This window comes from Hesperophylax consimilis, chromosome 23 (assembly GCF_061612785.1).
Source record: "Hesperophylax consimilis isolate HC1 chromosome 23, BYU_Hcon_1.0, whole genome shotgun sequence".
NCBI classification, from domain to species: domain Eukaryota; kingdom Metazoa; phylum Arthropoda; class Insecta; order Trichoptera; family Limnephilidae; genus Hesperophylax; species Hesperophylax consimilis.
Genome location: NC_142858.1, coordinates 29,680,568 through 29,693,679, shown reverse-complemented (window position 1 = coordinate 29,693,679; position 13,112 = coordinate 29,680,568). Strand labels below are relative to the sequence as shown.

Here is a 13,112-nt window from a genome sequence, read left to right as displayed (position 1 = left end):
ATTCTATGTATAATATGGAGCTCGTGGGATTGCACCACCCTCCCCGAGATCTGTAATTAAAAAAAAAAACAATAATAAATAAATAAAAAAAATGGTCTTACGGGTAATAGCTATTTGTTTAAAAAACCAAATAAAAATTAGCCCGAGAAGTTAATAACAACAACAAAGAAACACACAGAGATGTGCAAAATGGGTACCCAAAACCATTTGAAATGCAAAATGGAAATGGGTCAAAACTTTTCCATTTGAAAATGCAAAATGGTTTTTAGAAAAGCATTTCAAATGCAAAATGCAAAATACTTATTTTCAAAATGCATTGAAAATGCAAAATGGTTTCTCAGGTCAGACAATTAAAATAATTATAGAATTTTTAAACAGTTTTGTAATTTAATAATGTACATCAATGTAGAACAAACATATTACATGATGGTAAATTAAAAAATGCCACGACTACGGATTATGAACCACAAAAAAATTGCGCGGGACAAATGTTGCCAACGTAAAAACATAGAAACTGCTATCTAACATTTAATATTACAGCGTCATGGCCCCATGTTCAGTATTTGAATCAGTATTTTTTGTAATGGTATCACTCAATTGCCAGGGCTTCTACCAGGGAGCAACTTGACAAATGTAAATTATCTCTCATAGCAAGGTTGAGGATCGATTGATATTTGGGGCTTATGAAAAAAAGATGAGTGGAGATAGTAGGAAGAATGTTGCAAAAAAGCATTTAAAATGGAAAATGCATTGAGAAAAGCATTTAAAATGCAAAATGCAAAATGGTTTTTAGAAAAGCATTTAAAATGCAAATGGAAAATACCCATTTTGCATTTTGCATTTCCATTTCAAATGGATTTATTTGAAATAAAGTACATCTCTGGAAACACATAACTTTAATTGTAGACTTTTATTACTTATTTTCTTAAGATCGATATTAATTAGATGTGAAATTGTAACAGTAATAATTACCTTTACCCATTGAGTATGAACATGTTTGTTGATACCTTTGAATGTAATTTGCTGAGTGATGTTTAGCAGCGAGAATAGCTTGACGGACAAATCGCTGCTATGTAAGTAAATACTATACGAATAGTTGACGCGTCATAGGTTAAACCGGCTCGCTGTTAGATGCAGTCTGCACTCGAGATATTTGTACTTCTAACTCTCAGATAATAATATAGCGAATACTTTTCTAAGTGGCCAGTTGATTTAGTCACCGCCTACTACAGTTGTTCATCAGTCTTTTAATTCTGTTTTCTTCACCGGTACTACAGTTGGCGGATCATTCGCACCCATCGCATTTTCCTCACACGTTAGCAGGCCAAGAAAAACTACCCAAGTAAACGTTAGGCGGACGCACGATATATCGGACAGAAAACAGTTTTATTTATTAGCGTCCACAAATCTGGCTTCACATGTTCCGAAAACTTGCGAGGTTTCCCCTAAGCCTTGTGTCCACTTTGCTAGTAGTACCTCCTATTTAGTAGTGCCGCCTCAGAAAACACAGCTAAATATAGTATAATTTATAATTTTATGTATGTCTGCCGCAGTTGCGGATTTTCGGTGTGACCGTGTCACCTTTGACATTTTGTTCAAATTTCAAGTATTCGTAGTAAAGGTGAAGTTATTCTAGCGGCATTAATTCTAGAAACCGCCAAATGATTGATAAATCTTGGTATAACGTTAGTCTCTAGTACAATTGTTTTTTTTGGGTATTATGCCGCGTTGCCCTACCTCCTTCTTTAGCTTATTCTTTTTATAAACTCAGCTGTTCCGGATGTGACAAGTTTAACGTAAGCCAGAAAGAACGGACGATCTCCAAAAGGATATAAACCCGGCCATCCTGAGAAATCGGCAATTGCCGAGCATTTAATTGTAACCGACTATTACTTTGGATTTGTTCCACAAGACCCAAAAAGAATAGAGCACACTTTGTTATGGAGGAATTTGAAATACTTAAAAAATCACATTAATATTAATAAATACGACGGGGTCAATCTCGGTAGCTATTGGAATCCCGTAATTGACAGCTTCACTAAAACTGAATGCAGATAACCATTTTAAATTATACTGTAATACCAGCTCTCAGAGGATGGTATCGCATTAACAAAAACACACACTTCTCCTGATGTAATGCTTTCCGAAACGTTTTTTTCTTTGCGTTATTTTGGTAGCGCAACACACGGCACAATACTACAAAAATAAATCACTATAATACTTTTGGCTGTGATAATCTCAAATCATATCTAGATCCGTAGTGTTCATCCAATTTGCCTGAAAGTGTCAAGCAGTACGCGGTGTGTGACTAATAGTAAGTACGTACATTATCTGTTGGGAACCAAGATGTATTTAATAATAGCAGTGTATCAAATAGAATACCTCTACCGCTGGCAATTATCCCAAGCTTCCGAAACACTGCAGTCTGTAGCCCTATCTTTCGGCATTGTGTTCGCATTGTGAGACGCACGCGCTCAAATTCGGTGATAGGGCGTAGGGCGGTTGTGTTCCGTCATCGTCATTGTCACCCCGTTGGTGTTAGCACCACGCTGCGCTGTTTCGCCGATCAGATGAAATTGATCGCTTTATTTCTGGCGTCGACCTAGTAAGCGGGCAATAGGCCATGCGGTGATGCGATACAATTCTATAAATTTTCAAAAAGAGCTTCTGTGCAAATATTTTGTAATATTGATTTATCAAATAAATTAATCTCTATTGCAAATTAAAAGCAGTCGTGACGGCCAAATTCTACCACGCACAGTTTATAACTGTCTCCGTTTTCAAATGGAACTTGATTTGGGGAATATTCATATTTCCATATCACAGTAAATCTAACTAACTAATCATCATACCGTTTCCCGCAGGGATAGGTAGAGAGGACAGGCCATGTCTTCCTCGAGCATCACCGACTTCTTCTGCTATTTACATTTGCGTCATACACTACTTTCTTTGTTCACTAGCTCTACATGCCCAAACCATCTAAGCGTTCTATGATCTCATTTCTTCAGCAGTCTACTTTCGTCCTTCCTTTGCAATTTTCGGGGTAGATATTAGCACTCCATTGTGGACTGTTAGCTTCGCTTCTTTGGACAATGTTTTGCTAGCGCTAACCGCGTTCAATTTTCCATTAAAGGAGCTTCCTGCATTTACTCTCTCTTCGACATCTCTATCAGCCTTCCCATTTCTCCTAAACACACTTCCCAAATACACAAACTCATCCACCTGCTTCAAGTATTCATCATTGCAACTATATTGCACACTGTTTTTGTACTCTCTCTTTTAAACACCATGACTTTGGACTGGATCATCCCAGAACCTGGTCTCGTCTTATATTTGTTCGAAGTTCACTTTTCTTCAATGACTAATATGACTTTTCAAATTATGTAAATACTGACTTCACAGTTACAGTTCTTTAACACCATTTCAGTCAGGGACAGAGTGCCAATATTGTATATCATGTTGTACGGATGTTTTGTACAAAGTTATATTTATGTTATAGCTGAATTCTTAACAAGTTTGACGTAACAATATCAGTTAGTAAAATCTTAAACCATCATGTATGTAGGAATGTAGCATCGGCAAAGATAATTTTGTTCGTGACAACGGGTCAGTTTTTAGTTTTTGTACACTGCTAGCGCGCCTTGAGCTATTTAATTTCAACTTCATGAATAAACAAGAACGCACATTTAAATAGCACTAATTGTACGCTAGTTAATGCATGTTGGCCAATCAACATGGTTGGTCAAATGTTAATTGCAAATTAAAGTCGTGGATCACTTAATAACTAAGCTCTCAAGATTTGATCGACCGTCGCCATCGCTTGATTTGACATCGACCAATGCGATGCAACTTACATTAAACAAACTGCAAATATGATTAGGATCATGGAGACCACGAGGAATATTCATTTATGGTAATATTTCATACAAAATGCAGGTGCGGTATATTTATTTGTCAGCGTTTGTTAAATCCCCAGTAGCCCTCGCATTCCGGCGGTTTTTCAAAGACTTCCAGTAAACCAATTTATTAAATATATATCATTTTGTAAACTTTCTTAAATGTAATGTTGTCAATACTTTGCAGCTTGCCAGCTATGTCTAATATACGTGATGTATTATACATAACTTTAGGTTTCACGTGTCGTTTATAATGCTACGTATAGCATAATATATATGTCGTTGTAATCTACGAACTGAACCTCAACTTATGGGAAAAGAACTAAGCAACCGCAAATGGCGCGCGCCGCTTGCAGTTACTTTGTTCCTTTTCCGTAATTCGATGTTCGGTTCGCAAATGTATACGTACCTACTATAAGATCTAAACGGAGTTATCAGCGTTATAGATTTTTAACTCCAATATGCATCGTATTAGTTGGTTTTGCTACGAAAAACAACTTTTATTGAGTAAAAAGCGCGCCGTTAAATAGGTAACGGCATAATGTGTAGAATTGCCATCCATCCGGATATAAAGGAACTCTCACCGTTGTCGTAGCCTTTCCGTCCCGATTTCCCGACAAAACCTGCGCAATGCAGCACAACTCTGTTTACTAACACACGGAATGGAAGATACTCTCAGTATCGCCCTGGTGCAAGCCACCATTCAGAATTGACACGTTGCTTCAAATGGCTTTAGCCGTTTTTGGTGACCAGATCTGAATCTTCCTCTCCCTACTACCTTCAGCTTCACAACATACCCCAATTGGGGATGCCATAGTCTCACTGGCTCCAGGCGGTTGGGAGCAGTTGGGACTCTATTGCGGTATTCACATTAAAAAAGTGCTAATTTATTAAGAATCTCTTCAAATTATTGTTCATAATAATTTATGTTATGTTATACTTCGTTTCACCCAGTGAGACCAACATGACTAAATTGTACTAAGAAATGTAAAATATTGTACCAAAAAAAATCGGTTCCGTGATAATACGGGTCAGTGACAATTCAACACACTTTCGAAGAGGTATAAAGTCACTTAAAAGTGATATTTACACTACGAAAAAAGAGTATTGCTTTTTTAAGCATCTTCAAATCATTGGTAATCCAGTTAAAAACGATATTGCAGGCCGTTTCCTGATAAACTTTTAGTAAATTCGTAAAAATATCGGAACACGTGATCATGCACATGTATATATGATTTTAACTTTAATTCAATAAGGGCCTGCAATAGAAACCAGGAGTGTTACTAATGATGGATTGTGTGTTCTTTACAGGCAAATCAAGCAACAGCAAAGACAATGACGACAAGAAGGAAGACAACGAGCTGTGGTCCAACGTGGAGGCACAGGCCGCCTTCCTGGGACCCAACTTGTGGGACAAGACGCTGCCGTACGACGCCGATCTCAAGGTACAAGAAGTCAGTAATCAACACAACCATCCTTTTTCTCTGGCTTTGCGTGGTTGTTATGCCTATTACCACCATTTAGACGCTACCCACTTTATTGTTGATTTCAGTATATTAATTTCCGCCATTGACACACTTACACGACTATTAAACTTACTTGCCGTGCTGTGTGTTCAAATGGAAATTAGTTATGTCTGTAACGCCATTTCGTGTCTTGTTCATATTGTTTTATTTAATTTAATTTATGATTTGAGCATAAACCTAGACGCTTTGGTCCAAAGAAGGAATGTTGGTATGTGTTGTGATTAATTCATATTTTTAATTTGCCACCAAATAATAATGCACATGGCGTCTGGAAACTAGTTGCAGCTACAAGCGGGAAACTAATGAATCTACATTACATTTTGAGTCGATTTTTTCATGTAACTTTTGTTGATTTGAACTTTCGTTTTCGAGTAAATCGTGTCAGAAATTGTAATTCTAACAGTAGTATTTGAAGAAAAATCGATTGCTACGTAAAAGCTATTTATTATCCTTTAAAGGTCTCTAAATGCCTAATAATAATGTAATCTTTATAAGTAAGTTTTATTTTATTTTTAAATGGGTTCCCTGTGTAACGTAGACTCACCATTTTTCCGCTTGTCCCACTAGTTTCCGGATACCGCGTACAAGTACCTACTACTAACCAAATTATATTTACTAACAAAATTATTCATATTTATAAATTTGTGTCTTAGCATTGGTCTATTTTAACAGTGTAAATCTTACTGGGTGAGATGTTCATAAAATACATATGTTTTTGTTGTACCTATATATATCTAATAAATACGCCACGACATTACTGCTAACATTCGAGTGTAGAAAATTTAAAAATATGTACTACGAATGCACTTTTTAAAAAATATATTTTTATTGCACCAAACGGAGAAAAATAACATTGCTAATTTATTAAGAATCTCTTCAATTTTTTTGGCAATCCGGTTATAAACGTGATTACAGGCCTTTAATGAAAGAATTAACAGGGTTCCTGATAAATTTTTAATAAATTGATAATATTTTCGAAATATACTAAAAGTTTATTTGTTAAAGGCCTGCAATCCCGTTTATAACCGGATTACCAATAATTTGAAGATATTCTTAATAAATTAGCTATACTCATTTTTCTCCGTGCATGCATAGAACTTTTTATTTTTATATAGTTTTAATATTGCCTACCAATTTTTTGTATTTTTTGTAAACTTCTATAATATTTGCAAGTATTTTTAAAAAAAGGTTGCCACGTAGTAGATGAAAATATATAATTGATTTTAAATTTTTTTAAATAATGGTGTTTTAATGTCGTGTGGGCAAACCCATTGTTTATTTTTAAAAAGTTCAATCTAAGATTCTCAATATCCCACGTTGTTTAATTATCGTGTAAAGTTAAATCGCTAAGTACTACGTATAAGACAATTACGTATCTTTAAATAGTATTATTCAGTTAATAATATTATTCACGCAATTGATTATAATTTTAACGAACATTCAATGTTAGCAATGTAGTGAAAATAGGAGTAGATTTACCATATTATAATTTTATCAAACAGTGGTTTCAACTTTAGCAGTGTAGTCAAAACAGTAGTTTTAATGTTAGCAGTGTAGTGAAAATAGGAGTAGATTTACTACATCATAATTTTACCGAACAGTTTTTTCAATGTTAGCAATGTAGTGAAAATATGAGTAGATTTAATTTATTATAATTTTACAGAACAGTAGTTTCAATGTTAGCAATGTAGTGAAAATATGAGTAGATTTAATTTATTATAATTTTACAGAACAGTAGTTTCAATGTTAGCAATGTAGTGAAAATATGAGTAGATTTAATTTATTATAATTTTACAGAACAGTAGTTTCAATGTTAGCAATGTAGTGAAAATATGAGTAGATTTAATTTATTATAATTTTACAGAACAGTAGTTTCAATGTTAGCAATGTAGTGAAAATATGAGTAGATTTAATTTATTATAATTTTACAGAACAGTAGTTTCAATGTTAGCAATGTAGTGAAAAAAGGAATAGATTTACCATATTATCATTTTATAATTATATTTACATACCGTGTATGTGCGTAATGGTTTTATTATGTGTTTAGATATAAATATAGTTTATCATTTTGTTGCTTACTGTTAAGACATAATTAATAATAAGCCTCCTGTACCTATTAATTGTTTTAATGTAATATTTATAATCTCCAGTCAACTTTGTAATTTATATTACGTACCAACCGACATGCTTTAAATATAAGCTTTAATTAAATAGCTATTATACTAATAGAATACATCGATAAATGTGTTTATAACATGTGTTGCGCAAATTGTATGGCTACTTAAAATATAGCCAAAATGTTTTAAATTCAATTTTTTTAAATAATACAACTCAAACTTTCAATATCTACAAATTAAATGTGAATTCACAAACTTATTTGCATAACTATTTTGTTTTGAAACTCCTTCCTTAGCCAACCTTTCGGATAGCATTACAGTGTCCATTATCAGGGCAGATGTGTAAAAAAAAATTCTTTTCTTTTTACAAATCTGCCCTTATGATGGACATTGTAATCCTGTCCGAAGTGTAGGCTAAAGAAGGAGGCAACACGGCATTATACCCCTAAAATAAAGTACTATAATTATTTCACAACATTGAAACAAAACCCTCGAAAAATTGCGAGACTCTTAGCATCCTTTACGTGAATTTAGTGAATTTATTGAATATTTAAAACCTCTTATAATAAATATAATCTTGTGTTTTCCAAAGCCTAAAATCGTTACTGAAGCACATATTTTTTAAAATTTTTAATCTTATCTTTTCCTTTCTTCTAAACACTGATTGGTTAAGGATAGATTCACATAGATTTAAAAAAAAAATCTTGGTGGATTATGTATGACTGAACCTACCTAACTTATAGCTACCGTTTTGTATGCTTTGTAGTTTACTGAAAATGGTCATCATTTTGGACGCGTCTTGTCACAAAAGGTTACCATTTATTTTGTATGTTTTTATTTAGTTAAAAAATACATTTTTATATCTAGTATAAACAACATATAATATTTAAATTTTATCTACATAGCAAATAGTAAAGTTTATCTACCTAACTATGTTGATAAATCAACATACACACAGGTGACACATACTGTAGGCACGTATGTAGATATAATAATATAGATTATATTAATAATATTATCCACGTAAATCAAATACCGACGAATCAATAGTAATAGTAATAATTATAATAAGTCATGTTTAAATATCCACTCACCTTGTGATTTATCTTCGTAGGTACCTACTTAGAATAAAGATAAGGAATACGACACGTGTGGTTTATTCTGTTAACCTCTAGTATGCCAAGAAATACACATAGCCCCCAACCCCCTTGAGGTGATTTTACAAATATTATTGGGTTTTTTAGAACTCACCGCACTTGCACAGATTTTATGGTCTAAGCCCTAAAAATCCTCCAAGCATTCTATAAAGTACGTTAGTTGGTTGGTAGATAAATAACGCACTTAAGGCGATGCCATACGCCGTGGAATATTTTAAATCGAGCCGCCATCAATAACAATCCTTACGTAGATGACGATAAGGCTTAAATTCCCGCTTAATACCATCCAGCTGTTTTGATTTAGGCAAGAAAAAAACATGGCCATAAAGTGCCTTTTATTTTATTTTGTGGATGTTCAGGCATAAATATTTAAACGTTTTCCGATCATTTTATAAATAACTTAATTTTCCACATTATACAATAAAACCATAACCAAAAATGGGTTCGTAAGTAGGAGATTTTGAACTTTAAAGCAGTTTTCATTGGCCTTATAAATTATTTTTTTCTGGGCTTATAAAAAAACTTATGTAAAAAATACTCGATTATTTCAAAGGCCAAGATGTATTATACTCGCGGTATTTATTTAAAGCATCTGAAACATTTTTTGGCTACCAAATTTTCAAACCAAAAACACATGATTTGCATTACTACGTATGGCATCGCCTTAAATATTATTCTGAATGATCGCGTCGCTAAATTCCATGTAAAATGTGATAATTCTAATTTTCACTAAATATTTATTTAACTTTATTTATTTATATGAAATCCTCATTCATATTACGACCTTTTTCATTGTGAAGAATGTTTACTTAGCTGGAATATAAAAAAGCACAATGATATTTTGGTTTGTCTATTATATGTATTATATTTTTTAAAGATACTAGAGAAAAACATTCATCTTAATCTAGGTAGTTATCTGGTACGACGGTAAGGTACAATTTACAAGAACGTATTTTGCCAAAAATAAGTCAGTTATTACGAAAACAGAATCAAACGATTGTAATTTTACATCTGACATTTAATTAAATTAGATAGATTTCTACAGACTTTCGTTTTTGGTATGAAAACCTCATTAATTAATCGCTCATGATCCTTGTTATTGAAAATTATAATTAGCTTAATATAATGAAAATTTCACAGATTTTTTGTATGTTCAAATCTTTTGTTTTGCTCATTAGAAACTGGAAAATACTGGTATTTATGATATGTATCAAAGATTCTACTTCCGTTTTAACGTGATGAAATTCTTGCATTAATCGTCGTGGTCCTAACAAACTGACATATGGTGACAAAGTGACGTTGAACTAGAGATATAGTAAATATACACTACCTCGAACCATCGACAAAAGTTGTTGTTACTTTCTGTTTCGATTGAACAAAGTCTGCGAAAAGACTGACCTTGAACAAACCAATATGATGATTGTTTTGGAATGAAAGATATCGACTCCCTAATGCTATTCGGTCATAAATATGTATTTTTTATGTTGGAAAACATCAAATGAACAAATAATGCGAATATGAAACGTAGTTTTTCTATATTTCGCGGTGGAAGTGCTAAATCAAAGTGCGATGTCAATGATGTATGATCTATTGGTTTGTTTAAATATTAACTTTTTTTATTGAAATACAAAATAAGCAATATATATGAAATCTCTCACCATTGTCATAGCAAACCATTTTGGGAGGCGTTAAGCAAAAGTCAACTAATAGATTTTTTTTAAACCTGAGTTTGTGTGATATTTAGCTTATTAAAAAACTGCAAAAATGTTAATTGTTTGACGATTGTTATATTAAAAACTGTCAAACAATGGATAATTTTTTTTAAACTTTTAAACCCGAAAAAAAACCATCTAATTCCCAATACAGTGAATTTGAACCCACTTAAAATACATATATAATTGAAATGCTGTAACCACAAAATGGGATTTATTGGTAAAATGCAGACATTCCTAAGTTTTTTCAAATTAAAGAAAATATATTATTATTGTTTTCAAGAAGTTCTGTGAACAGAAAATCTCACGTAATAATGACTATTCAGCTCGTGCGAACTCTGGCGGAGTAAAAATACACTATCCAACAAGGCTACCATCTTGACAGGATTGAGCGGACACGGAACACACAAACAAATTTACAGACAGACGAAATGCGAAAGAAATGTTAAAAAAGTATATCGCCACCGCCAGTCAAATATCTTCTATTTTTCTAACAAAAAAAAATTTTAACATAAAAAAAAACTTTTAATTACTACTTTTTTTTTTTTTTTTTTTTTTTTGAAGTGAAACTTCTTTACGCGCGTCATGCAATTTCGAGGAGTAAAACCAACTCATGACCGAAACGAAAATGCGGGACCGATTAAAGTTCATTTGATGTAGTAAAAGTTTTGAAGTAAAATATAAATGCTTCTTAGCTCATCTCGACAACTGGCGTTGGTGGTGTAATGGTCAGCATAGTTGCTTTCGAAGCAGTTGATCCGAGTTCGATTCTCGGCCATGGAATATTATTTTTTTGTTTTTAAGGAATTTTTTTTTTTTAATGGTTGACCATAATATCAATCCACTAAGTAATATTTTAGGCCTGTAGCATAATTGAAAAGTTAAAGAATGATATAAAATTTTTTATGATGTTAACGATAAAAAAATGAAAAAAAACATAAAATTAAAATAAAAAATGGGCCAACGGCACGCGGTGTTCCCAAGCGGTCACCCATCCAAGTACTGACCGCGCCCAATGTTGCTTAACTTCGGTGATCGGACGAGAACCGGTGTGTTCAAAATGGTATGGTCGTTGGCAAAAGTTAAACAATATTAATTTCTATTCTACCTGCCAATAAATATATGAAAATTAGTATAAAAAAGCCCTAATAATATTGAAAAAATTAGCAAGGTGTGTGCGAGGTTGATAAAAATAATCATTACATACGCGCTTGAAAAAGATCGTAATTACATTAATAAGTTTGTAGGAATTTTTTTTTTCAATGGTTGACCATAATATCAATCCACTAAGTAATATTTTAGGCCTGTAGCATACTTGAAAAGTTAAAGAATTTTATGATATTATTAATTATAGTAATGATAAAAAAATAAAAAAAACATGAAATTAAAATAAAAAATAGGCCAACGGCACGCGGTGTTCCCAAGCGGTCACCCATCCAAGTACTGACCGCGCCCAATGTTGCTTAACTTCGGTGATCGGACGAGAACCGGTGTGTTCAACATGGTATGGTCGTTGGCAAACGCTAAACAATATTAATTTCTACTCTACCTGCCAATAAATATATGAAAATTAGTATAAAAAAGCCCTAATAATACTGAAAACATTAGCAAGGTGTAAATATTATATACCTAGTTTAACTCACTCTCCTAACTCATCTTCGCTGTCTACAGGCAGAGCGCACGACTGTGGTCGTGAAGAACCGAGGTTCGATCCCCGCTTTAACTAATTTTTTTTTTCTTTTTTTATAACTTTTAATTTTTTTTATCACATGCTACTTATAAATATGTCAATAGACAGAAAAAAAGAGAGAATGAAATGAAAAGAGAGAGAGAGAAGAATACTAGAAGTTTCACTTCTGTCTTGCGTAGGCTTGACACACCCTTTTTTTTTTTTTTTTTTTTTTTTTTTTTTTTTTTTTTTTTTTTGTTATTTGTTTTTGGGGTATTATGCCGTGTTGCGCTAACTCCTTCTTTAGCCAACGTTTCGGACAGCATTGCATCCGAAACGTTGGCTAAAGAAGGAGTTAGCGCAACACGGCATAATACCCCAAAAACAAATAACAAAAATACTTTTGGCCGTGAAAATCTTAAATCATATTTTTAATTACTACAATTTATTACAAACTAGCTGACAGGTACCCGGCGTTGCTGGGGGTTATCGATAGATAAATACCACCACTGACATTTCTATAGGCCTTTTTAATATGTACAATTCCGCTGTACATTATTTTGATGTTTTTGCCACTTGATTACTAAACACTTACTTCTCTCTAATTTCTATAAATTATCATAAAAAATCTCTAAATGATAGTGAAATCCCTATAAAAATCCGTTGCGTAGTTTAGAAGAACTAAGCGCATAAACAGAGAGACGCGGATAGCGACTTTATTTTATACTATTTAGAGATAATGTTTTGTAGTTACAACATTTTGTATATGAGTTACGACTCTAACCCATCGACATATGGTACCCAAATTGTAGTTTAAATAATTATTGCATAATATGGTTTAACTATACTGGTAATAAGTTATACAGTAGGTAAGATAATTATGTATCATAAATTTGAACTGTTTATGGGCCATTTTGATTGCTTTGATAGCTTTACACTTAATGAATAGTTTTAGAAAGGGTTTTACGATCTGTTAATATTTTTTAAAGATTCGTACAAAATTGCGCAATAACAAAGATATATTTTTGTTGAGCA

General features: G+C 32.8%; 1 protein-coding gene and 2 non-coding genes across 7 annotated transcripts in view; 1 reads left to right on the top strand and 2 right to left on the bottom strand.

The window, feature by feature from the left end:
• The window catches only part of Pdp1 (PAR bZIP family member Pdp1), a 162,216-nt gene that overhangs the window by 134,182 nt on the left and 14,922 nt on the right, over window positions 1–13,112 (top strand). For 3 of the 5 annotated variants that reach the window (XM_089645989.1, XM_089645990.1, XM_089645987.1), the window contains exon 2: window positions 5,208–5,350. In XM_089645989.1, the coding sequence (XP_089502115.1) occupies window positions 5,208–5,350 (143 nt within the window). The remainder of the gene's footprint in view (window positions 1–5,207; window positions 5,351–13,112) is intronic. The other 2 variants (XM_089645991.1, XM_089645988.1) reach the window with 1 other exon arrangement.
• On the bottom strand, window positions 11,367–11,485 carry LOC149412545 (5S ribosomal RNA). Its single transcript, XR_016304640.1, has one exon. It is a non-coding gene; the product is annotated as a 5S ribosomal RNA (ribosomal RNA).
• Window positions 11,808–11,926, bottom strand: LOC149412544 (5S ribosomal RNA). The gene has a single exon (XR_016304626.1). It is a non-coding gene; the product is annotated as a 5S ribosomal RNA (ribosomal RNA).